At 34.1% G+C, this 22,348-nt stretch overlaps 4 protein-coding genes across 5 annotated transcripts; 2 read left to right on the top strand and 2 right to left on the bottom strand.

Annotated features, from left to right (window-relative positions):
* Nucleotides 1-2,537: 2,537 nt before the first annotated feature.
* LOC105637576 (C2H2 and C2HC zinc fingers superfamily protein) lies at nucleotides 2,538-3,780 on the bottom strand. Its single transcript, XM_012221068.4, has one exon. The coding sequence runs from the start codon at nucleotides 3,474-3,476 to the stop codon at nucleotides 2,643-2,645; it is 834 nt and encodes a 277-aa protein (XP_012076458.1). The 5' UTR covers nucleotides 3,477-3,780; the 3' UTR covers nucleotides 2,538-2,642.
* Nucleotides 3,781-6,624: 2,844 nt separating this feature from the next.
* Nucleotides 6,625-8,544, top strand: LOC105638318 (class V chitinase CHIT5a). Its single transcript, XM_089724635.1, has 2 exons — nucleotides 6,625-8,293; nucleotides 8,403-8,544. The coding sequence occupies exons 1-2, from the start codon at nucleotides 6,640-6,642 to the stop codon at nucleotides 8,435-8,437; spliced, it is 1,689 nt and encodes a 562-aa protein (XP_089580761.1). The 5' UTR covers nucleotides 6,625-6,639; the 3' UTR covers nucleotides 8,438-8,544.
* A 3,618-nt stretch (nucleotides 8,545-12,162) lies between these two features.
* Nucleotides 12,163-17,890, top strand: LOC105637574 (two-component response regulator ARR12). 2 transcript variants are annotated; one of them, XM_089724936.1, is made up of 6 exons: nucleotides 12,163-12,602; nucleotides 13,417-13,569; nucleotides 13,926-14,297; nucleotides 14,703-14,779; nucleotides 14,864-16,117; nucleotides 17,606-17,890. In XM_089724936.1, exons 1-6 carry the CDS (start codon nucleotides 12,473-12,475, stop codon nucleotides 17,675-17,677), a joined length of 2,058 nt encoding a protein of 685 aa, XP_089581062.1. In that variant the 5' UTR covers nucleotides 12,163-12,472; the 3' UTR covers nucleotides 17,678-17,890. The 2 variants fall into 2 exon arrangements, with proteins under 2 accessions (XP_089581062.1, XP_089581063.1); XM_089724937.1 differs by lacking the exon at nucleotides 12,163-12,602 and adding an exon at nucleotides 12,820-13,158.
* Nucleotides 17,891-18,164: 274 nt separating this feature from the next.
* LOC105637573 (HXXXD-type acyl-transferase family protein) lies at nucleotides 18,165-21,030 on the bottom strand. Its single transcript, XM_012221065.4, has 3 exons — nucleotides 20,343-21,030; nucleotides 19,651-20,067; nucleotides 18,165-18,792 (listed from the first exon to the last, which is right to left on the bottom strand). Exons 1-3 carry the CDS (start codon nucleotides 20,790-20,792, stop codon nucleotides 18,304-18,306), a joined length of 1,356 nt encoding a protein of 451 aa, XP_012076455.1. The 5' UTR covers nucleotides 20,793-21,030; the 3' UTR covers nucleotides 18,165-18,303.
* Between the last annotated feature and the right edge of the window lie 1,318 nt (nucleotides 21,031-22,348).

Below are 22,348 nucleotides of genomic sequence, written 5' to 3'. Positions count from 1 at the left end.
GCAGAATCTCTGGGAGCCCAAAACTAGTCCCGCTTGAAAATGTTGCAAATTATATGCAATTAATTAGAGCATCCTTGAAACTTCAACTTCCGTCACCATATACATTGGTTGTGGACTGTGGACACCTAAATAGGCTCATCGGAAGGGTGTCCGTGTGTCTTAATACTGCTTGACTGCCATATTCAGGGTTATGTTGACACTGCTTCATTCAACCAATTGTCCGTGCAATCATAATATGATTGCTGTTTGTGCTCAAACGATGTCACACTGCTGGATAGGTCGAGCAGATTAACTGATTTAGGATGTCACATCAAGCGCAGCTAGCTATAACTCACTGGGTTCTGAATTCTGATAGGTTAAAAGTGTATCAAGCAGAATTTTTCCTTTTAGATGCTTGCACATTAAGACTAACACAAATTCGTGCATATGTAATTGATTCGGGATGTGGCAAAAGCACTATTTTAGAACCCAAAATTTGGGTGACTGGTACTGTTATTTCCTTATGTGAAGTGCACGTACATCTGTAAATCTTGGAAAGGCTGGCTTCTGTAACATCAGATTACTGTCTTTTTAATTTTTATTTGCAAATTTTTGAATAAAAGAAGATTGCTCGATTACTTCTTGCTGTGAAATACTGAAAATGGAATCTGTTACTGCTGTTAGATTGCAGAGAACGTTAAAGCATTTAGTAGTTCTCTTGTTATAATCCTGTGGCGAAATCATATAAAATCATTTAATTGTGGTAAAGTTGAAAATATTGATGGTATTATAGTTCAGATCCACTAGTAACTAAATCTGGTGCAAGTAGAAGATGTCCTGATTTGATGTGATCTTAATTGGATTGTAGGCAGCGGTAAAGTTATTCGACTCTTGTCATAACGTTTCTTGCCAAGATCAAGTTAAAAAATTTCGACTGAACACTCATCATTTTGACCATTTTCTGTTATTTTTTATAGTACTTTTTCGTGTTGTTATTTGTTATCTTCTCCGGAGAATAGAGATTTTATGTGTAACTAACACCATCTATCAAATTTTGCTAAACGGACTTTACTAGATCTCTCTGAAAACGAAGTGCAGAGCAAGGTCATTCGGAGCTCAGTTTTGTGGAGTTGGTGTACCTAATTGTCGTTTTTGCTCTGTTTTGGGGTAGAGGCTTATTGACTCTGGGATATTCTGTAGTTGGGTAGATTAAAATAACACAATTATATATTCCTTTTCAATTTGCGGGACATAAGAGTTGCAAAAGTAAGTCAGGGCCCCTCATCCAGTGATTGTATTTGTATAACAGGCTCCAACACTTTATTAGCCTTTGATGCTTCATTATTTTGTTGTTATCATTGCACTGTGTTCCTTAGAATAATAGCATGCGTTGAATTATTGCACCATTGTCTTAAACGGTTAACCATGTTCTTTCTGTTGATATAGCATTCATTGAGTTCGACATTATCTTGTCTTAATTAGTTTTAATATAAAGATTAAATTTTTATGATGATGAATTGAGTTTTTGAGTTCTTAATTTCAGTTCTGCAAATGGGAGTCTTTGATGCTGGGTGTTCCTCTTGGTGAAAGAACTCCAGAAAAACATAAAAGGTTAAGTATCAGTTTTTTGTCAACTCCCATTATTCCATACAATAATATGCTCTGCTTTAGCTTTCGAAAGGTGCTAGCCAGCCAATACCTTACTTTGCTTTGTATTGATGTTTTTTATTATTGGTTATTGAAATCTCACTTTTAAAGCTAAAAAAGAGGATGCTGTGGCCGTCTAAAAACACCTCCTCGGCGGGGCCAAGTTAGGTTTTAACTTGTAAAAGTAAAGCCCTGAAAGCTGAAACAGAATAAAGTACATAAAAGAAACTGTGTAAAATGTGATTCAGTACAAGCTGACTAGGCTATGGGATTAAATTGCATATTAAATACAATGAAATCTTCCCCAGATTTACTGATCAGTTTTTGAAAAAGACATCTTACACGCCACTTGGAAATGGACAAACAAACTGACTGTTCAATGAAGTTAAATAATGGAGCAAGTCTTAATCCAAATATTAACCTGACTTGTGTGAAGACAAAAGAACAGTTTCTTCCATAAATTTTAAATTGCACTACTGATGAAGTTTATCCCACTAGCAAGTTCGGTTTGAAATTCTACAATAATATATTCATGTCTAGTTGACAGCTTCACGCTGTCCATAATAGAAGCAATAGCTTTTATGATCTTTCTTGTGAATAATACAAAGATCTTCCTAATTTTCAATTGTCATGATATCCTATATTTTGTCACTTTATTTAGACATGATACTGCATCCATGTAATGTTGGTATAATTTACCCTATCCTGTTCCACTTTTGAACGAATCCCATTTCAAAAATTCTTTCATATTTTCTAATTTTTCATTTGGAGCGCCTGCGAGTGATTGAAAATGCATCCTGTTTACGATAAATATCTGAAGTACACAAGAAATGGAGAAAGGAGAATCTTTATCTCTGTTCTATTTATAGACTTAAGTAAAGTATAGAAAACTTAAGAGGGAGTTCTTAACATGACCTAAAACAGAAAATATTTAAGCATTCCTTGTATAATCATATTTACATAACATGATTCCAAAAGAAACGTACAAAAAAAATACTAAGAAACAGAAAATGCAGTTAAAGCTTGAGTGTTAAGTCAAGTTTCTGCAACTCATCTTGATTAGTCTTTAAATGAACGGTGCCTGCTAACCAATAATTACTATCAATTCCCTGGTCGGCTGGAGAAGCCATGATCTTACTCTTATCTTCTAGGTTGAACCTACCGACACCGGCACGTGACAGTGCAGGTGGTGGTGGTGATGTTATTGTTGTTGTTGTTGCATTCGCATGATGATTGTCCGTTGACAGCTTTCTTACAGCTGGTTGTTGGCCAATAGGGAGCCTAGACCACCTGCCATGTCCATAAATACTTCCAAACCCGTCGGAGGAGGATATTTGACAAGGCTTATGGATCTTAGAGTGAACTTGAATTCCAAGGGATCTGCCATATGCACCATGGAGAGGGAGAGAAGCCATGCTTGAATAATAATGGTGGTGCAGGTAAGGATTGTGGCCGAAAGCTGCTAGAGAAGCTGCTATATGTGCTCCTATCTTTTGTCCTCGTTTGGCTAGTGTTCTTTCTCTTTTATGGGCATTTTGGTGTCCTCCTAGCGCTTGTGAGCTATGGAATTTTCTCTGACAATAGTTGCATGAAAATACTCTCTGCTCAACATCGGGGTTTTCTGATGATGAATCCATATTGATGCAATCTATAAGATTGAGTTCTTGATTAAGCCCATGATTGGAATCGCTTCTAGTTAGCTTTAGATCCAATATAAATGAAGGAATAGCCTTTTCTTGACCTTGATCTTCTTGCTGTTCTTCTTCTTCTTCTAATTCTTTAACAAGTTCTTGCTCTTCCTCCTTTATTAATGCCTCTGAGAGACTTTGTTCTTTCGTTTTTGATTCCATGGGAAAGAACAACTTTTTGAGTTTCAAAAAGGAGAAAAAGAAAGGAAAGTCCTTTAATTTTTTTGGTTCGTTCTGTACAGAGAAGAAAATATACAGATCGAGAGCTATTTAAAATTAGGGAATGTTAGGTTTAGTTATAGTGACACACATGTACACTTGCGCTCTTTCATTGGAATCCCACTACTTTGATGTTCCTACTACATGGATTTCATTTGATTATAAGAAGTCTGTGTCCCCACATACAAATCTATTGCCTGTCCATGAAAAGCAACAAAAATTAGAAAAGAAACAAACTTGGACTTGCACTATTACATATGCAAGTGCCTTGCTTCAATTATGGGGAGACAAACTGGCCTTGCTGTGTAGACCACACAACCCTCTCCTTCGTGTGTACTTTCAATTCCATCATCCATGGTGCTATCTTACTGATCGTTAGTTCAAATGTATTTTTCTCTTTACTTTTATATATTCGTGGGTCATCTCTTTTCATGGGTGTTCGCTGTATAGGTATGTGCTTTGCCTAACAGAAACATCAATTCCGACACCAGTTTGACACTGCTATTCAGTGTAATATCTTCTATGCTATAACTACTCGTTCCAATTATTTAGATGGTCATCATAACTATCCAACAGTTCTCCATTGTTCAATCAATTAAGATTATTTCGCATGAGGATAAGATTTTGCCTACACTCCCTGCATGAGACTATTCCCTACACCAAATCAATTAAGAGAGTTTTTTAAAAAATTATTATTATTTTGTCATGTTTTTCTTTTATACAGTAAAAAATGCTCTCATTTGATTTAAAAAATTATTTTTTAAATTAATTTGATGCGTAAAGTGGATTCATATACTGGGTATAGATGTCATTGCTTTGTTGGAAAAGCTATTAATATCAATATATTTATTTAAGAATGAGTTGGAATGCACATGAAAAAGTATATATCTTTATTTAAATAATGAAAAAATATTTGAGGATGTGTTGGAGTTAGATTCATCCAAGTCAAAATACATTTTGTGTTTATTTCGTATTATTATGTAAATCAGGTTGGATAAATTTGAGTTCTTGAATAAATTTATTATGAACTAATAATAAATATTAATTTATTTCTCGTAACATATTAAGAAAAGGATTTTTAATGATTTGTAAGGAAGGGATTTACGGATTGAAATTATTGAACCCTAAAAATTTAGATTCGGCTACGAATGAAAATGGCTAGCTAGTTAGTACCGTAGAGCCAACGGAATTGGAGCTTTAGTACTAAAAATTTGCCACGTAGGAAGGGCCCACTTCCACTGCTTCCTTAGAAGGGTAGTGTATCATCCTAAGGATTTTTCTGTGTAGCCTGTCCTAAATGGCCGACATAGAATAATGGTGAAGCTGAAGTGGAGCCATATAGGCAATGATAAACTTGTTTAGTGGTAATTGCAAACCTTTTGCATTGCTATTATTATTATTATTTATTCGTTACATACCAGCAAATTCCAAATTAACCCTTGAGATATGCATAATCTTGGCTTTGGCTTTCACTTTCTAAATAATAAATATAATTTAATATGTCAATATTGAAAAAAGTATTTGCCAATTTTATCCAACTTGTTTCAGCCAATCCCAAAGCCACATTGAAAAAAGAGATACTGGATGATAAAAATTTCAATCGGCTACCCGTTATTAATACCCGCGGTTGATTATCAACTCGTTTGAATCGTTATTTAATTAAAAAACACACCACCACCACATGAACTATTTACATATCTAAACCGATTTGAACCAAATCCTATTTTTTTGTGTTCACTTTATTATATGAATGTACCAATGAGAAGAAGAGTATAAGACCAACGAGTTGGATGTTGAATTAGAATACTTAATTAAGCTAAGTGGTTAGATAATTATTAGTGTTAGTAGTTTGTTGTTAAAGATTAATGCAAATATATATATATTTAATTGCTGTTGTAAAAAGAAAAAAAAAAAAATCTCTTTATGAGATCTCTTTGTCTTCTAAAACAAGTTTGTACTTGAGAACCCAAAAGAAGAAGTATCCATGAAGAAGACATCAATTAAAATAGTTGAAAGAGGACAACAGAAGATCACTATATATTATGCTTCTCAAACCGCATCACACACTTGGGTTTTTTCATTCTCCCTCTCTTTTCCATCATGTCTGAAATGACATGGCTAAGTTGGAAGCATTGAATTTTTTATCTTCTTTCCATTTCATCATTGTTCATTGGAATTACTCCTCTTTGATGTGCAATCCAATTATTATTTATTTACCCATTTTCTTATACATGTTTTATCTAATAGGAATCATTTATATTGTGTATAGGGTAAATCTTTATAGTATATAAAAGTACAGGCTTGACTCACTAAATTAATGAAAATAATCATAGTCGAGAGGATTCGAACTTGAAATCTATCACTCCTCATATAAATGAGAAAGACCAATTAGATTACCGCCTGATTGACAGTATTAATGGAATTATTAGAATTATTTACTGGACTGGGGTTAAGAAAATAAACGAATGATCTATAGAAAGGGTAAAAGCCCATGAGATCTCGTCAAATATACAAATAGACGTGGGCAAAATTTGAGAATGAAAATCCAGATAAAATTTTGATTTAATTATAGCTAAATGATGGAATTGGGCCCATACAATATGAGTCAAAAGCCCATGTCCAAGTATAAATTGGACTCATTTTTGGATCCTAGATGGGTGTGGACCTTTTGAAGCTATTTTGACTTAATTTATACATGTCTTCCTATTTGTGACTCGTCTTTATTTTGTCTATTCACAATAGACAAACAATAGCTCATTATTCCTTTGTTCTTCAAACCTTTCACAGTCAGTATGACGCCGGACGTGGTGGTTGGTTTGGTTTTATTTATGAACTTTGTTAGGTCATATCGAAACTATCAAAGCTCTTCTCTTTGTGCCCTCAATTTTGTCCCTCCCTTAGTGGCTGTATCTATTTGGTCATACTTGCTTGCTACTTATTCCCTCTAATTAAATGCTAATGACATGTTCTATGTAAATTAAATTAATTTAATCACAACCCTAATTGCAATTTATGTACCTAAGCAAAGTTTTTAACTGTATATGAAACTCTTTATTTATAAATTTGCATCCAAAATTAGTTAAACCATCCCATTAATTCCTTAACCATGGCTAGTCCTAAAATCATCATACTTTCACCTCTAATCTTTTTGTTTTTATACATTGCAATTGCCAATTCTGAGTCCATTTCTCTATCTCCTTCTCCTTCCGTGTCTTATTCACCTTCGCGTGCTACTCCTTCCTACTCTCCAAGAATTAGAATAGCCCCTGCTCCACCTACTTCTCCTACTTACCCTGGAATGCCTGCTTCTCCTACTTACCCTGCAACGCCTGCTTCTCCGGCGTATCCAATAGCTCCGCCAGCCTGGTCTCCGGCTCCGGCTCCGTCTGCTATACCTACTTCTCCTACTTACCCTGGAATGCCTGCTTCTCCTACTTACCCTGCAACGCCTGCTTCTCCGTCGGATCCAATAGCTCAGTCAGCCTGGTCTCCGGCTCCGTCTGCTACACCTACTTCTCCTACTTACCCTGGAATGCCTGCTTCTCCTACTTACCCTGCAACGCCTGCTTCTCCGGCGGATCCAATAGCTCCGCCAGCCTGGTCTCCGCCTTCGTATCCTCCTTCAGCTACTCCAACTTCTCCTTCTTACCCTGCAACCCCTACTTATCCGGCTAAGCCGCCAACCCCTAGTGCTAATACCCCGCCAGGACCAGCACAGCCGCCGTTCTCGGTGGTTTATTACGGTCAAGGAATCAAAGCAGCCTACTGGCCTTCATTCAATGGACTTGTACCATCAAATATTGACACGTCATATTTCACTCATATTTACTATGCTTTTCTTTTACTTGATTCTTCCACCTTCAAGGTTAATATTACACCTCTCGATCAACAAACTATACCTGACTTCATTAACACGCTTCGTGCTAAAAACCCTAATATCAAAACTCTGTTTTCCATTGGAGGTGCTGATGAAAACCAAACAAAATATTTTTCAATAATGTCAAGTAACAATCAAACGAGAGCAGTTTTCATCAACTCAACCATTGAAGTTGCTAGGAATTATGGATTTGACGGTCTTGATCTTGACTGGGAATCTCCTGCTAATAATCAGGAAATGGTAAATCTTGCTTTTCTACTTCAAGAATGGAGAGAGGCTATAGATTATGAAGCTAGAACTAGTGGAAAACTGCCTCTCTTGCTTTCAGCTGCAGTTTATTATGCTTCAGAATTTACTAACTATGGAGAAAATAGGTCTTACCCTGTTCAAGCTATAAATAATTTTCTTGATTGGATTAATCCTATGTGTTATGATTATCATGGATCATGGGAAAATTTCACTGGCCCAAATTCAGCTTTATATGATAATAATAGTATTCTAAGTACTAGTTACGGTATCGGTTCATGGATCGGATCCGGCGTGTTGAGGGAAAAGATTGTGATGGGAGTGCCTTTGTACGGGCGGACATGGAAGCTCAGAGATCCAAACGTTAATGGGGTTGGAGCAGTAGCTGTAGGTGTTGGACCAGGAGATGGCGTTTTAGGTTATAGTGAGATTATAGATTTTAATAATGAAAACGAGGGAGTAGTTCATTTTGATGGTGAAGCAGTGTTTTATTATTCTGTTGCTGGAGATTCTTGGATCGGGTATGATGATACTATGTCCGTGGATCGCAAGATCCGGTTTGCTCGGTCACAGGGCTTAGGCGGATATTTCTTTTGGGCTTTGGGCCAAGACAAGAACTGGACTCTTCCAAAACAAGGTAAAATTGAATTTGCTTTCTAAAGAGTTACGACTATACTTTTTCATGAGTATTTTTTCCGCAAATAGCTAACTTTTATTTTTTATTTTTTATTTTTATTTTGAAACAGCTTTAAAAGCATGGGACCATTATTCAATTTGGTGAGAATCATTTGAGACGCGAAGGATGAAACAATTTCAATTTTTTTTTTTTTTTTGATTATCAACCTGTATTATCATTATTTGTATTTATTATATAATTTATTTCTTGAATGCAAGTTTTATCTTGAAATTAATAACAGGATATAGCAATGACGAAATTGTTTTTTTATAGGAGTTAAGACAAAAATTTTGGTTAGATTTGAATAATTCTATTTTGAATAATTCTATTTTGGTTCTTGTTATTATATAACTAAATTGAATAATTCTATTTTGGTTCGATTTGCGCCACCACTACAACTTTTTGTTTTTTATTCAATGAGTAAGACCAATGTTCCAAACATTAATTAATTTAATAAAAGAGCAAATTTTAATTATTTCGAATATTCTTAAGAGTTATGAGTTTTACTTCCAACATTTTTCTTTAATGATTTTTCTTCTCTTTTTCCACGATGTAAGAAAGTAAAATAAAATTAGGGTTGTGTAGGCAATGATATTCTTTACTCGAAGGGGCACAAAATTTTAGAAATCAATACACTTGCTTCTTTTATTATTAAAAGTTGAATGAAAATAAATAAATTTTCAATTCCATCTTTTTTTTTTTTTGAAAAATGCTTACTTATTAGCTCGTCTACAGACCAAATCAATGAAAATAGAAATTTATTAAAATTATTTATACTTTTTTTTTTTCAATGTATGATCAGAAATATTTTCATTACAATAAAAATTTATATTTTCATTGATTTGGTTTATAAATGGAGTCATAGACTCAGGCAACTCAATCTCATTTTTTTACATGGGTTTTTTGTATTTGGACAAAATCGATATTTAAATAAAATTCTTTTAACACTAATAATTGCAGATTTCAAAACATTCATCTTACAGGTAAATTACAATTCATTTTTACGAATTCAACCGCGTATTCATTCCACTTTGCATTCTATATTAAGCCAGCACATGATATAAAGAAAATAAAATAATTTAAAAAAAAAAACCTTTAAGTAGGAAGAAATTAATTGTACATTTCCATTTTCAATTCACAGGAACCCCTTTGGTATATGTATATGGTTTTATACTTAGGGTTACAATATCATATACATATATGTCCCTCATGGGAGACAACATTATTAGGTCATATATATATATATATACTCAAAAACCCACAGTATCTTATGTTCGTAAGCATCCACTATATATTAATGATATACTCTCTCTCTCTCTCTCTCTCTCTCTCTCTCTCTCTATATATATATATATATATATATATATCTTACATCTTAAAAATGATGGTAAGGAAAACTCATGACTTTGAAAAAGGAAAAGGAATCTGAAGATTTGGCACCCAACATGAATCTTGAAGGTATACATATTATATATGTAGCATGCAGCAATAATATGTAGAGAGGGTTGTGTTCGTCATGCAAAACTTAATATTATTGGACAGTCAAATGTTGGTGCGTTGGATAATCATATTATAAATTTAATTATTGGGATCTTGCATGTATCCACATTTCATTGCGTGTCTACCCCATATTATGTGGCTGCCATTTGGAATCAATTCCCAACAACAATAACAATTAATGAAGCTTTTTAATTATAATAGATAATTAATTTTTCACTTGGCAATATTTATCATAGATGGTCATCAAAGATTGATTAAGATTTGTGAATATAATCCTAAGCTTAATTACATGGAACCCACATATATACTACTACTACTACTACTACTACTCTATAGTCGTCTCCACTAACATGCCACACATAAAAGTGGGCATTCAACTGCCTGCTGATTTGCTGCCTTTTCTTTCACTAATTTCTTCTATGATTTATTTCTCATTACAATTTCCCTTTCTCCCTCCCAGCAAAATGCACTTTTCAGGGTCGAATTTATGTTCGAACTCTTATGAGTATTGAGGTCGTTTATAAAATTTTTTTGGCAAATTACGGTTCCCAGATATTAAACTCGTATTTTAACCCTTACAGAAATTGAGATTTCTTACTACTCCAACTACCACGTTATTGGTCCATTATGTACTTTAACTGCAAGGTAACTTTAATTCATTCAAGCTTTTACCTTTCACTCGACTAACCTCTTTTTCTCTGCGTGTTCTTGCATGAATGGAAATATTGAAATTTCCCTTATAAAAAATAATGATCCAAAAATTAATAAATAATAATTTACATATGATTAACTATATGAACAAAATATGTTAATTAGTAAATTAAAACGTGAGTATATATATACTGAAAGTGAGTGAGAGTGTTTGGGTCGGCGGATGAATAATTTGTTCCACTTTGTAGTGTAGTTTCCATAAGTAAGAAAAAGACTTGTTATTGAACCAAATAGAAATGTGAAATGTCAAGTCTATTTCAATTGCAGAAATCACCGTCCTTATCAACTTCTCAAAGTTGCTTTCTAATCAGCAATAAAAATGCATTGGACCACTTCCCAATTTCATCCTTCCTTGTTTACAAAGCTTGCATACTACCTAGAATTTCTATTTTTGGGATAAATTATTATTTGGATATCGTTAATTTATAACAAACACCGTTTTTTTTTTTTTTAAGACCGTTGCTAAATGGCACAAATTCTGCTAGACACGATTTAAAATAAAACAAAAAGAAAAAAAAAGTATTAGTGAAAGATGTCACTATACTACCCACTAGGATGGATTAAACAGGTTGAAAGGATTAGTCGTTTTGTGTAGTGTATTTTCACTAAAGCTTGAATTGATTCAATGGGCAATAATTGCAATTTTAACCTTTGTTGTGTCATAGACATCGATGCCCACTGAATCATGTTCATGTGTGATATTATAATAATGGGTTTGTCTTTAGGGCCCTAAAATTAAAAGGGCTTTTTAGGTCTCATAAAAAGAAGAACCCTTAAAATAAAATAAAAATATAGATTTTAAAATAAATAGTTGGCCACGCTTAAGCTTGTGGTTGCCTTTTGGTTTTGCGTAAGAAATAGGGAGCGGTGACTTTAACTTAACCTGATAAAACCGAATTAAATTTTCTTTATACCATTACTAAAAGATAATAATATAAAATTGTAAAAAAAAAAAAAGATAATAAAATTTTAATTTATCAATATGAATGCTTTAAAAATACTGCATTATTAATAAAAATTGTGTTTTATTATAATTAATTAATAAAATTTTAATTATATTGATTAGTCCATTTAATATTTTTAAATAATTGAATAAAAATATGAATTTATTTATCAAAATAATTGGATTTCATTGGTAGTCTCTTTTTTTAATTAAAGAATTTCATTCGTAGTCAGTGCTAGAATTCTAAGCAATTAAGCTATATGAAAAATATAATAAGTTTTTTCTTAAAAAAAAAAAATTATAATATAAGTTTTTCAAAAAACAAAGTATATGGTAAGTTTTAAATGTAATCCTTAAATTAAGGTATTAAATTGTAATTTATGGTTAAACAAACGTTTTGGAATTATATTTAAAAAAAAAAAAAATGGAATTCCTGAAATAACGATTCAATTATTCCAACTAGATTTTCTTCGTGGATATTATGCCCAGCAATTTCAAGCTTTTACATTTTCTTATTAGGTTAATAAATAAAATTAGACGACATAATCTCCATATTATTACTAATATTATGATTATGATCCTAATTATAGCTAAAACCACATCGCGTGGGAAGTACGCGCAAGCAACCAAAATTGGTAAAAGAAATGAATTCAGTGAAGTTGTTCAGCAGAATCACCGTCCAAAGCGTAGTTTCCATATTCTTTCTTTTTTTCACAGTTAAGGCAAGAGAATGATAGTTACTGTTTTATTTTTTAAGTCCTCTTTCTCTTTCTCTTTCTCTTTCTCCGTAGTCATCTTCACCATTCACATTCCTTAATCACCTTCTCCCTTAAATTTCTCATTTTGTTAATCTCTGCTCTTATTATGATTTCTGGGTTTTGTTGAATCTAAGGTTGAAGCCTCAGTAGAACAGGAATATATCCTCTTATTATTCTCTTTCATTTTTTTTGTCAAATTTCATTCAACCCAAGAAGGAAAGAGAGAAAATGACTGTGGAGCAAGGAATTGGAGAAGCCAAAGACCAGTTTCCCATTGGCATGCGGGTTTTGGCAGTTGACGATGACCCAACTTGTCTCTTGCTGCTAGAGACTCTGCTTCGTCGATGCCAATATCACGGTTTGTTCTTTTATATGTTCGTTTTTTTTTTTTTTTTTTTTTTTTGTTCTCTGTTTCTGTTTTTTGCATTATTTAACTAAATTGTTTATGAGTTTTCGGAATTGGGTTTTCGAATTTGAAATTCAAAATTTTTTATTTTTATTCACTGACTGGATAATTCATTTTAGATGTCCATTCGGTAATTTAGTTCAATATGATCTTGTTCTTCATTTGGCAATTTGTATAAATAGTGTGTATAATATGAAATCTATACGAACTATTGGCTTAATTAGAACTCTATTTCTCTCTTGGTTTTATTCGCATTGTTTTCTTTTACAAGTGTGTTTTCTGTATTGCATTTCTATCTTTTGGGAGATGGGCCCTCAAATACGCAGCTACTTTAACAAGATTTTATTTTTCATTATTGTGATAGAGTTTGCAGTAGCGCTCCGCTTTTGGATCTTAACTGTCTCTCTCTAGCTTTCCGTGATTTCATTTCACGTGGTCTATACTTATTGAAACTGTTGGATCTACTGAGTTTATTGCACATGTACTGTTGGTTTCTTAGTTCTCTGGGGTTAGATTTTCTTTTTCTTCTTTTTTGGCCATCGTTTTTAAGTAAAGATTTTTATGTAGATGTGTTCTCTGCTTAAGTTTCCAATATCTCGTATTTATTGCGTATGATTCATTTCTGGATTTCCCCACCCTGATAATCACATATAACTCAATTGATTTTACATGATCACATTTGATTCATTGTTTCATATGGTTTAGTTGATTATGGTGATGGATTTTGCAAGTTGATTTTAGTCAATGCGGATTGTGGATTCTGCAGTTACCGTGACAAATCAAGCGGTTTCAGCATTGGAGTTGCTAAGAGCAAACAAGAACAAGTTTGACCTGGTTATCAGTGATGTCCATATGCCTGACATGGATGGTTTTAAATTGCTGGAGCTTGTGGGGCTTGAGATGGACCTACCTGTCATAAGTAAGCCAAAAACACTACACATGGTCTTTGCTTGGTTTTGTTAATCGAAGACGTGTTTCAGATTCTACATGTATTATTAAACTTTTCAGCAAAAAAATTGAAAATTTTTAACTTTGTGCATTCCTGAATTTGCAGTATTGTATATTTCTATTGTTCTCTGAATTAGTTTGTGCAGAATCATATTGTAAGTTGATACTAAAGCTGACTACTGGGGCCATGTTCTGTTCAGTTTTATAATCTGGGTAGCACAATTACTCATGCAGCATGCTTGCATTATTAGATTATAGAAACATATTTGCAGGACGCTGTGTTCAACCAAGTTTTGATTCTACTTGAAAATATTGAAATTTTTGTAGTGCTGTCGGCAAATGGTGATCCAAAACTTGTTATGAAGGGGATTAGCCATGGGGCCTGTGATTATTTGCTGAAGCCTGTTCGCATGGAGGAGTTAAAGAACATCTGGCAACATGTAATTAGGAGAAAATTTGATAACAAAGATCGGAATAACTTTGATAACCAAGACAGGACTCAGTATGGAAATGGTGAAGCCACAACAGATCAGAAGATCAATAAAAAAAGGAAGGATCAGAATGAAGATGAGGATGACGATCGTGATGAAAATGGGCATGAAAATGAGGACCCAACAACCCAAAAGAAACCACGGGTCGTTTGGTCAGTGGAGCTGCATCGCAAGTTTGTTGCAGCTGTTAATCAGCTAGGAATTGACAGTATGTCTTTAACTCTTCATCAGAAAATAAGTATTTGAGCTATTGGATATCCTATTATGCATTTGATACTCAACTGCTTTGGGCATGTTCATGCTTGCACGTGTGGACTTGCAAGCATGTGCACACATGCTTTATTTTTCTTCTTCTTTTTTGTGCAACTCCAATGAATATTGAGGTTTTAAAACCACATTGGTGTAATATTTGGTCTAGGACATTACTCAACTATTTGAATTATTTGCATATTTTTTTGATATTCACCAATCAATTAAACCAAGCAATCTTACCAATTAATGGTTAATTCTTAGATCGTTTATTTGTCGTGGTAAATCTATGAATGGGTGAAGCCTTTCATTTTGGTATCGTTGTTGTAGTTGTATATTTCAGTTTTTCTTGGTGTCGATGCAGAAGCTGTGCCTAAAAAGATTCTTGATTTGATGAATGTTGAGAAGCTTACTAGAGAAAATGTTGCAAGCCATCTCCAGGTAAATGCTTATCTCTCCTGCCTCATTTCATGATAAAGTAGCATATTGATTCATATAGTTAATCAAATTATTTCGTGGTTGCAGAAATATAGGCTATACCTAAAAAGGATCAGCACTGTGGCAAATCAGCAAGCTAATATGGTGGCAGCTTTAGGCAGTACAGATGCTTCCTATTTGCAAATTGGTTCTGCGAATGGACTTGGATTCCACAATTTGGCTGGAACTGGGCAATTTCATAATGCAACTTTCAGATCTCTCCCACCAAGCGGGATGCTTGGTAGGTTGAATTCTTCTGCTGCTCTTGGTATGCGTGGTCTTCCTTCTCCTGGAGTGATTCAATTAGGTCATTTGCAAACAACAGGCCACCTGAATAATAGTCAGGGTCACTTCCAGCCAATTGGACATGCTGGAAATGATGGGACTGTGCTTCAAGGGATGCCAATGGCATTAGAACTTGATCAAATACAAGCTAACAAGGGCGTTGCCTATATCAGAGAACTTCCTACTGATATTAATAATACAGGTGCTTTCTCTGTTTCCAATGGCTTCCCAGATACAAAAACAATGGCTGGCAGTTCAAACAATCCTTTCCTTGGTGTCTCAAACAAACCCCTAATGTTAGAAGGCAATGCTCAAGGGGCTCAAGATGTCCAAAAGTTTGTAAAACAAACTTCTCTTTCTGTGACCTCCTTAGATTCAGGAATTTCTACTCATTTTCCGGATAATCGTACTTGTAATGACAGCTGGTCAAATGCTGTTCAGTCAACTGGGGTTCAATCAAATTCTTTTTCCTTAAATGACTGCTTTAAACAATCTACTTTGCACCCTAACAACATCAGAGATAGAATGTCAACAACGGCTTTGCAAAGTGCGAACAATCCTGATGTCTCATCCATTTCTACACTGCCAATTGACTTGCACGACTCTAAGTTGGATTTACAGTGCCAAGTAACTTCAATTAGAAATAATTCTGGACAAATAATTAATAATGCCCCACAAGGGTGGGATGATCAGAGGCAAGATGCCACTTTTCAGACCAATGCTGTATGTAGTTCAGTAAACTCAGGAGTTCCTATTCCTGGTGTTGCAATTCCAATGGGCCAGAATTTTGACCCAAATAATGCAATTTTCCACAGAACCACAAGCTTCAATTCAGAAAGGCAATCAAATTTTATTGATTCGTCTTTGATGAAGCATAATGAGGTTGAAAATTTGGCTATGGAGACGCTAATTAGATCAAATGAAGGGTATGGGGTAGGCCAACAGAAGCCACAAGGCAGTTATGTTTCTAATAATTTTGGCTCTTTGGAAGATTTGGCGAGTGTAATGGTGAAACAGGTAAGTTATTCATATCCATGTGCAACTATGAATTTCTTTTGGGACTTTTTGTTCTCTGTTGTATCTTGGCTGTAAATGATATTTGCATGATATTTCTTAGCTTAACTGCTCAATGAAAGAATCTGCTATATGCCTATGCTCAAGGAACAAGGTCAAAATAAATATTTTCTAGGTGCATTAGTAAGTGGTACCAATTTTCAATTGATTTAAAAAATAACAAGGAAATTCATGATATGTTTGTGATGGTTTATTACATTAAAAGCCCACATGGTAACTTTTCAGCTGTAAGCTGCATAATTTTTTTTGATTGTCTTGCTTTCTTTTGAACATGTAACTTTAATATTTTAATGTTTTGTAATTTCCAAATGGTACCTCATTAGAACCTGCTTTTGCAGGTTGTTGAGAGTTTAGCTATTGAATTGTGTATTGAATTGTGTTGCTTGTCATATTCTAAAAATATAGTGTAGCTATTGACGAATGCGCCAACTTCATATGTTAAACTTACATAAGACTCGTCCTCTATGGTTTACACTTATTTCTTGCTTTCTCAATGAAGTTTCTTTTCCTGTATCCATAAAAAAAAAATGCCAAGCACTACGCTTTCTTTTTTCCTTGGCCATGTAGCTCTTGTTACGAATTAAAATTGCTGCAAATATATCTTGTTGAGTGTTATAGAGGGAGGGTCCATATTCTATAAACATCATTTTGTTTCATGTTTAGGGACTTGATACTATTCTTTAATGAACAAACTGTCTGCTTGGCTCTTTTTGACTTCTCTGGAGTCAAAAATAGAGCTACCACAGTATCATTTTTACTGTGAGTCTACATGGAGTAGTATTTGGTAGACAAGTGCACTTACAGTTGTTGAAGGTGTGCCAAAAATTCTTAACAATGGCCTACTTAGGTATATCAGATACCTCCTATAATGTCTAGGAAGCTTGCCAGATGTACAGCCGTTGCAACTACAGCACACTCGGGATTAAAAACTAAGACATCTATAGTATCATCACCTCCTGGCAATCAATTTAGAGAGAGAGAGAGAGAGAGAGAGAGAGAGAGAGGGAGAGATGGAGAATTGAATTGCCTTTGTAGGCTTTTTATAGTGAAATTATTGATATGTGCTTCAGATGATTCTTAATTTTTGTCAAATGATTACGTAACAATGAAGTTTTTTGAAAATGTAACCACAGAACAAACTTAATGGAGCAGCAGGATTCATGTGAATATGTGTATTCTGTCTGCTGCTAGGATAGTGTTAGTTTTCTAAGTAACCCCCTGTGAGTTTCAAAGCAATCACTAGGTTTTCTTTCCAGTTTTGCTATATGATTGTCTTAAATTGTTGATAGAGCTAAACACCTGTTTATGTTATATTTATTTTATCAAAGAAGCATACTCAGTTTACCTTATTTTGAACATTCCTTATGTGGCTTTGATTTCCTAATCAGCTCTTGTTTTAGGCATCTGTTAACATTAATTTCGGTGGTGCAGGAACAAGATAAGGTGACATTTGCAGAAGGAGAATTTGGCTTTGGTGCATATTCTCTTAGGACGTGCATCTAAAGCAGATATCAGCTGCCGAAATCCCCAATGAGAATGATCTGCCTTGGAAGCAAGCACATGCCTTTTTTTTTTTTTTTTTGCCCCCCTTCGTATGTAATTTATACATCATTTATCTATGGATTCCACTCCCTACATTTTCTATAGACAGTTGTATGTTACTAATAGTGGTCCTATTTTTAGCAGAGCAAATTTTTCCAGTTAGCCATACAATAATCTATGAAAATTTCTAGGAGCATCTTTGCTTTTGAACTATAGAAAATGCATATTTTTTATAATGGGGCCAGAAGTACATTATTTGAGGATTTTGCTTCTTGTTTTTACATGTTGACTCGCCTTTTACTATTTAGCTCTTCTGCAAAATAATTTATTCTTATCTTGAGATTACAACAGGACCCACATTAAAGAAAGTGCTTCCCACTATTATTATTACAACAAGAAAATGGGTTCAAGACTCTTGCCTTTTAAACAAAAGACAGTTCCTTATGAGTTATCTAAAAACTAACTCTTGATTAACAACTGTGTTAATATGTAATCATTTCAGGCAAAAAGAGAGAAGTTGATTTCTAGTCAAGTACTCATATATAATATTAATATGAAGGTGGATGCTTGAAATTTATATAGCAGATTTATGAGAGGAAATAATGGGTGAAAGCATCTAGAGCTTGGGGAGGCAAACCAATCCTGACATCAATGCCCCTCATGTCAATTGGATTCTGCATAAAATATGCAACCTGAGGAATTGGAGAGACAAGAGGGGAAGCATAAGATGCATCTCCATTTAGAAAGTCAACCTTGTGAAATGGCATTCTTGTCCAATCAGAAACCATTGTCAATTCCTTCAGAGGTGGGAGATTGCCTTGAGGTCCTTCAAGAGCCTCCATATATGCAATCACATACTCTGCATTAACAGACATCTTTGCTTCTTTTATCTTCCCGATTATCATTTCATGGCTTCCTTCTTCTAATTCCCCGGCTCTTAGTGCAATTGATGCCAGAACATAAGCATTGCCGCTAAAACCCTTCGGCAGTGACGGGACCACCTTGTTCCTTGTATCCACAGCAAATTGCAGGCACACCATTTTCTCCTTTCTTACTCCTAAAGCCTTCGTCCTGGCCTGAGTTTGAACATTTCAATGGATATGACTTTTATAGGCATAACTTCTATTTGGAGATGCTTAATTAATCATATATGAAATTTCATGTGTATATATTAGGTGTGTATAATTTTATTCAAGGAAGAATTAAAAAATCAATTACCTAGGTTTATAATGTATTTCAAAATATCATATTACTAAAAAATAATAGTGCGGCTAATATCGAGAAAAATAAGCTCAACTCATTACAAATTCAATTATCAAATGAATATAAATATGAATATTATTTTTTTGTTTTTGGTACTACTAATCCCTAATTGATGTTTGGCTCTACCACTCGATCCTCCGATCACCAATCATGGGTTATATTGTGTGCTCAACTACTAGACTAAGCTAATATAATTATTAATTGTTAATGAATTTGTTAATTACTCCTCGGAGCAAGATTTAACCTAGCCGGCATTTTACTATTTTAGTTTTCCAAATTCTAATCATAATTCCAATCCTATTACATATCATGCATGTCCGTATGAATTTAATTATATTTGGTACAATCTCGTTTTTTTTTTTTTTTAAATGATATTTATTTAGTACTCGTTTCTTGTCTTGCCCAGCTCACATGAACAGTTATTTGTGTTTATGGTGTAAAGTTTCTATAGACAATAACTCTGCATAGTCAATTTCAGCTTATAAATTTGTCTCCCATATGATTGAATATCTGTGTAGAGTCAGCTTCATGAAGCAAATATTTGTCTCCTTATCAGGTTAAAAATCTCCCTTTATCTTCATTATTCTCTCTGTGTGTGCATATATATTCCATTTTTCAGAATGATTAATATATGTGATTTATACAAGAGATTAAAAAAATTAATTAATTACCTTCCATAGATGAGCTGTGACTGCTTCAAAGGATGAACATGAGAAGCTGCCTAACAGTTTCCTCTTGAGATTCTCTATCATTGCAGCAGTGAGATGAAAAGTCTTCAGAACGTAATTAGGGTTTGGACTATTAATCTGAGGATGATCGGCAACGGCTTGTTGTATCAACTGATAAAGATGATCAATAGCTGCAGCTCTCATTATTCTGTTGGGTTTTGGGGCATGATAATTGCCCACTTGGAGAAGTGGCCCTCTGTCATGGACTGGTTTCTGTAACTGATAGTGTCTAGCTTTCTCTTTCATTATTGCAGAATTCGAAGCCCATGCACACAGAAAATCAAAGGTGGCTGGTCCGTCAAATAAGGAATGGCTCGTGCCTATGCCCACCGAATACCCTCCACACTTAAATTTTGTCACCTGCAGTTATAACATATACATATATCCTCAGTTAATCAAACAAATTAAGGTTAAATTATCAAAATATTAATCAGTTTCTTGATAATTGACATGGTGATGGATCTATTTTCTTTGTGTATGGATACTGGAGGTGTTTCCAGGTAAATGAAATTTGAGACAGTTTAAGAAAGAAAAGTAAACAATTATATGAAGCCCTAGTTAAAAAAAAAAGATATATATGAAACCCTAAGGAAAACCCATGTCAAAAACATGGAAATATCACATAAGAAGAGCACCTGCGCAACCACTAAAGGCATATCAGAGAAGTTTCCATCAAAAACAGGCTTAAAAACCAAATTTTCAAGGAAATCATTGTACTGAGAGAGGTCTCCAAGGTCTGAGATCTTGACTTGAGTGAGTGCTTCAATTAGAAGTGCACCTTGGTTGTTGCACCAGAGATTGAGCTTCCCATCATTTGGATTCAGGTTTAACCTACCTGCTGCCGGGTACCAGATTGACAAGGTCACTTCCAAGCCAGATTTCAAGCTACTAAAAACTGAGTTTAAAGACAAGTTGTTGTAAGCATGAGAAGGCTTGTAAAAGAAAACCAAGTACATGAGCATAGGACACTGCCTGTCTAAGTTGGATAGATTGAGAATTTTTGGAGGGTGCAAAGTTTTTGGATATACAGGTACCCTCTTTGTAATAGTAACTGTTGGCTTATAACTTTCATGTTGAGCAGCCATCAAAAATTTGTAGACCAATTAAGGATTGTGCTTAGCCTTAGCTGCTTGCTGTTACAAACACAGTGTATGAATGAAAGACAAATTTAAGAGAGAAGAGAAGGGCTTGAAGATATAGAGAGGAGAATAGTATTGAGAGCTAGCTATCAGCTGATCCCTAGAGATCGCTAGGAGCCAAGCTATAAGAAATGATTTGTGAAAATTTTCCAAATTTTTTATTTGTGCTAAGGGCATTTTGAAGTTAATTTCTTTTTTTCTTTTTTGAATGAACTATATAGTTTAATATAAATTGCATTTCTAGGTCAGTCCGAGCGTGAGGAGACTACAGTGATCTAAAGGTTAAATCTTAGTTAATTAAAATGGCTTTGCATGGTACTGTTTAATTTGTATATGTAAAAAGAAATTGGGAGGTTAGGGTTAAGCAGAGCAGAGAGGAGAGGAGTGTATAATCTTATCTGGCTCGCACTGAACTGGAGTGACAAAGACCCACTACCTGTCTCTACACAGTATAATATACTCGAATATTATAAGATTAAGCAATATTACAACTATGTAAAATGGTGACCTACATGTCTGTGCTTATGGGGCCTTGAAGAACATGTAATCTGCAAGTCCAGGGTTTCCGGTCAGCCATTCATATTTTTGTCCTCAATTATGTGACGTTGATTTTTCGACTTCATTTTTGTACAAAGCTTGGCTACCTATATTTATATTTTTTATAATACAAATTTAGTTTCTATGACAAATAGATTTCGCATGCAATGATTGGTTATTAGCTAGTTTATCACTAAAGTTTGAGATTTGGTCTCTTTATTTCTTGTATAATAATTGTGGTGTTTAGATCATAATAAGGGAAAATTGAATAAATCTTTTTTTTTTCTACATAGAAAAATATTGATATTTATGCGCATTACATGTTAAAAGAATTTTATTTATTACATGTTAATTTTTTTTTTTTTTAATAATTTATACATCAACCTGAATAAACTAAATTTCAAATTATATTTTTTTATTATAAATAAATAATCAGAATAAACTCAATCTCGATATATTTTTTTTATTTTTATACAGTTCGTGCAGATCTTGGCTTGATCCAAAGCGGACAATTCCTCTGGTGAGTATGAGAAACTTCTCAAGAAGTCACCCATCCTAGGATTTCCGTTAAGCGAGCACGCTTAACCCTGGAATTCTTCCAACTCTCCAGCCATTCCACCAAAAGGCGCATCTAATGATTAGTTTCCCTCTTTTCAATATATGATTCGATTCATTCCTCTGTCTCGCATTCCACTACCCTAGCTAGCCTGTCATCCTAGAAGCTAGTCAGGAGTTTCGCTCTATCCTCCCTCTTAGGATTGTTTTACCGAGTCGGGATGTCACGTTAATACTGATGAAAATAATCTTTAAAGAATGTCAAGGCATAGCATAATAATAAATACATCCACGATTTGATAATTGATATAAGTTGGAATTGTTCTTTTGTTGTCAACTTCAAACTCCTACTAGTAATTATTAATGAGGTCTAAATAAGAGCAACAGCATTGCCTTATTAAATAATATTA

Source organism: Jatropha curcas, chromosome 8 (genome assembly GCF_041381405.1).
Source record: "Jatropha curcas cultivar XTBG-Jc1 chromosome 8, XTBG_Jcur_1.0, whole genome shotgun sequence".
In the NCBI taxonomy this organism is placed as follows: domain Eukaryota; kingdom Viridiplantae; phylum Streptophyta; class Magnoliopsida; order Malpighiales; family Euphorbiaceae; genus Jatropha; species Jatropha curcas.
Note: the sequence above shows the minus strand (reverse complement) of the source record. Positions and strands in the feature narration are given on the sequence as shown.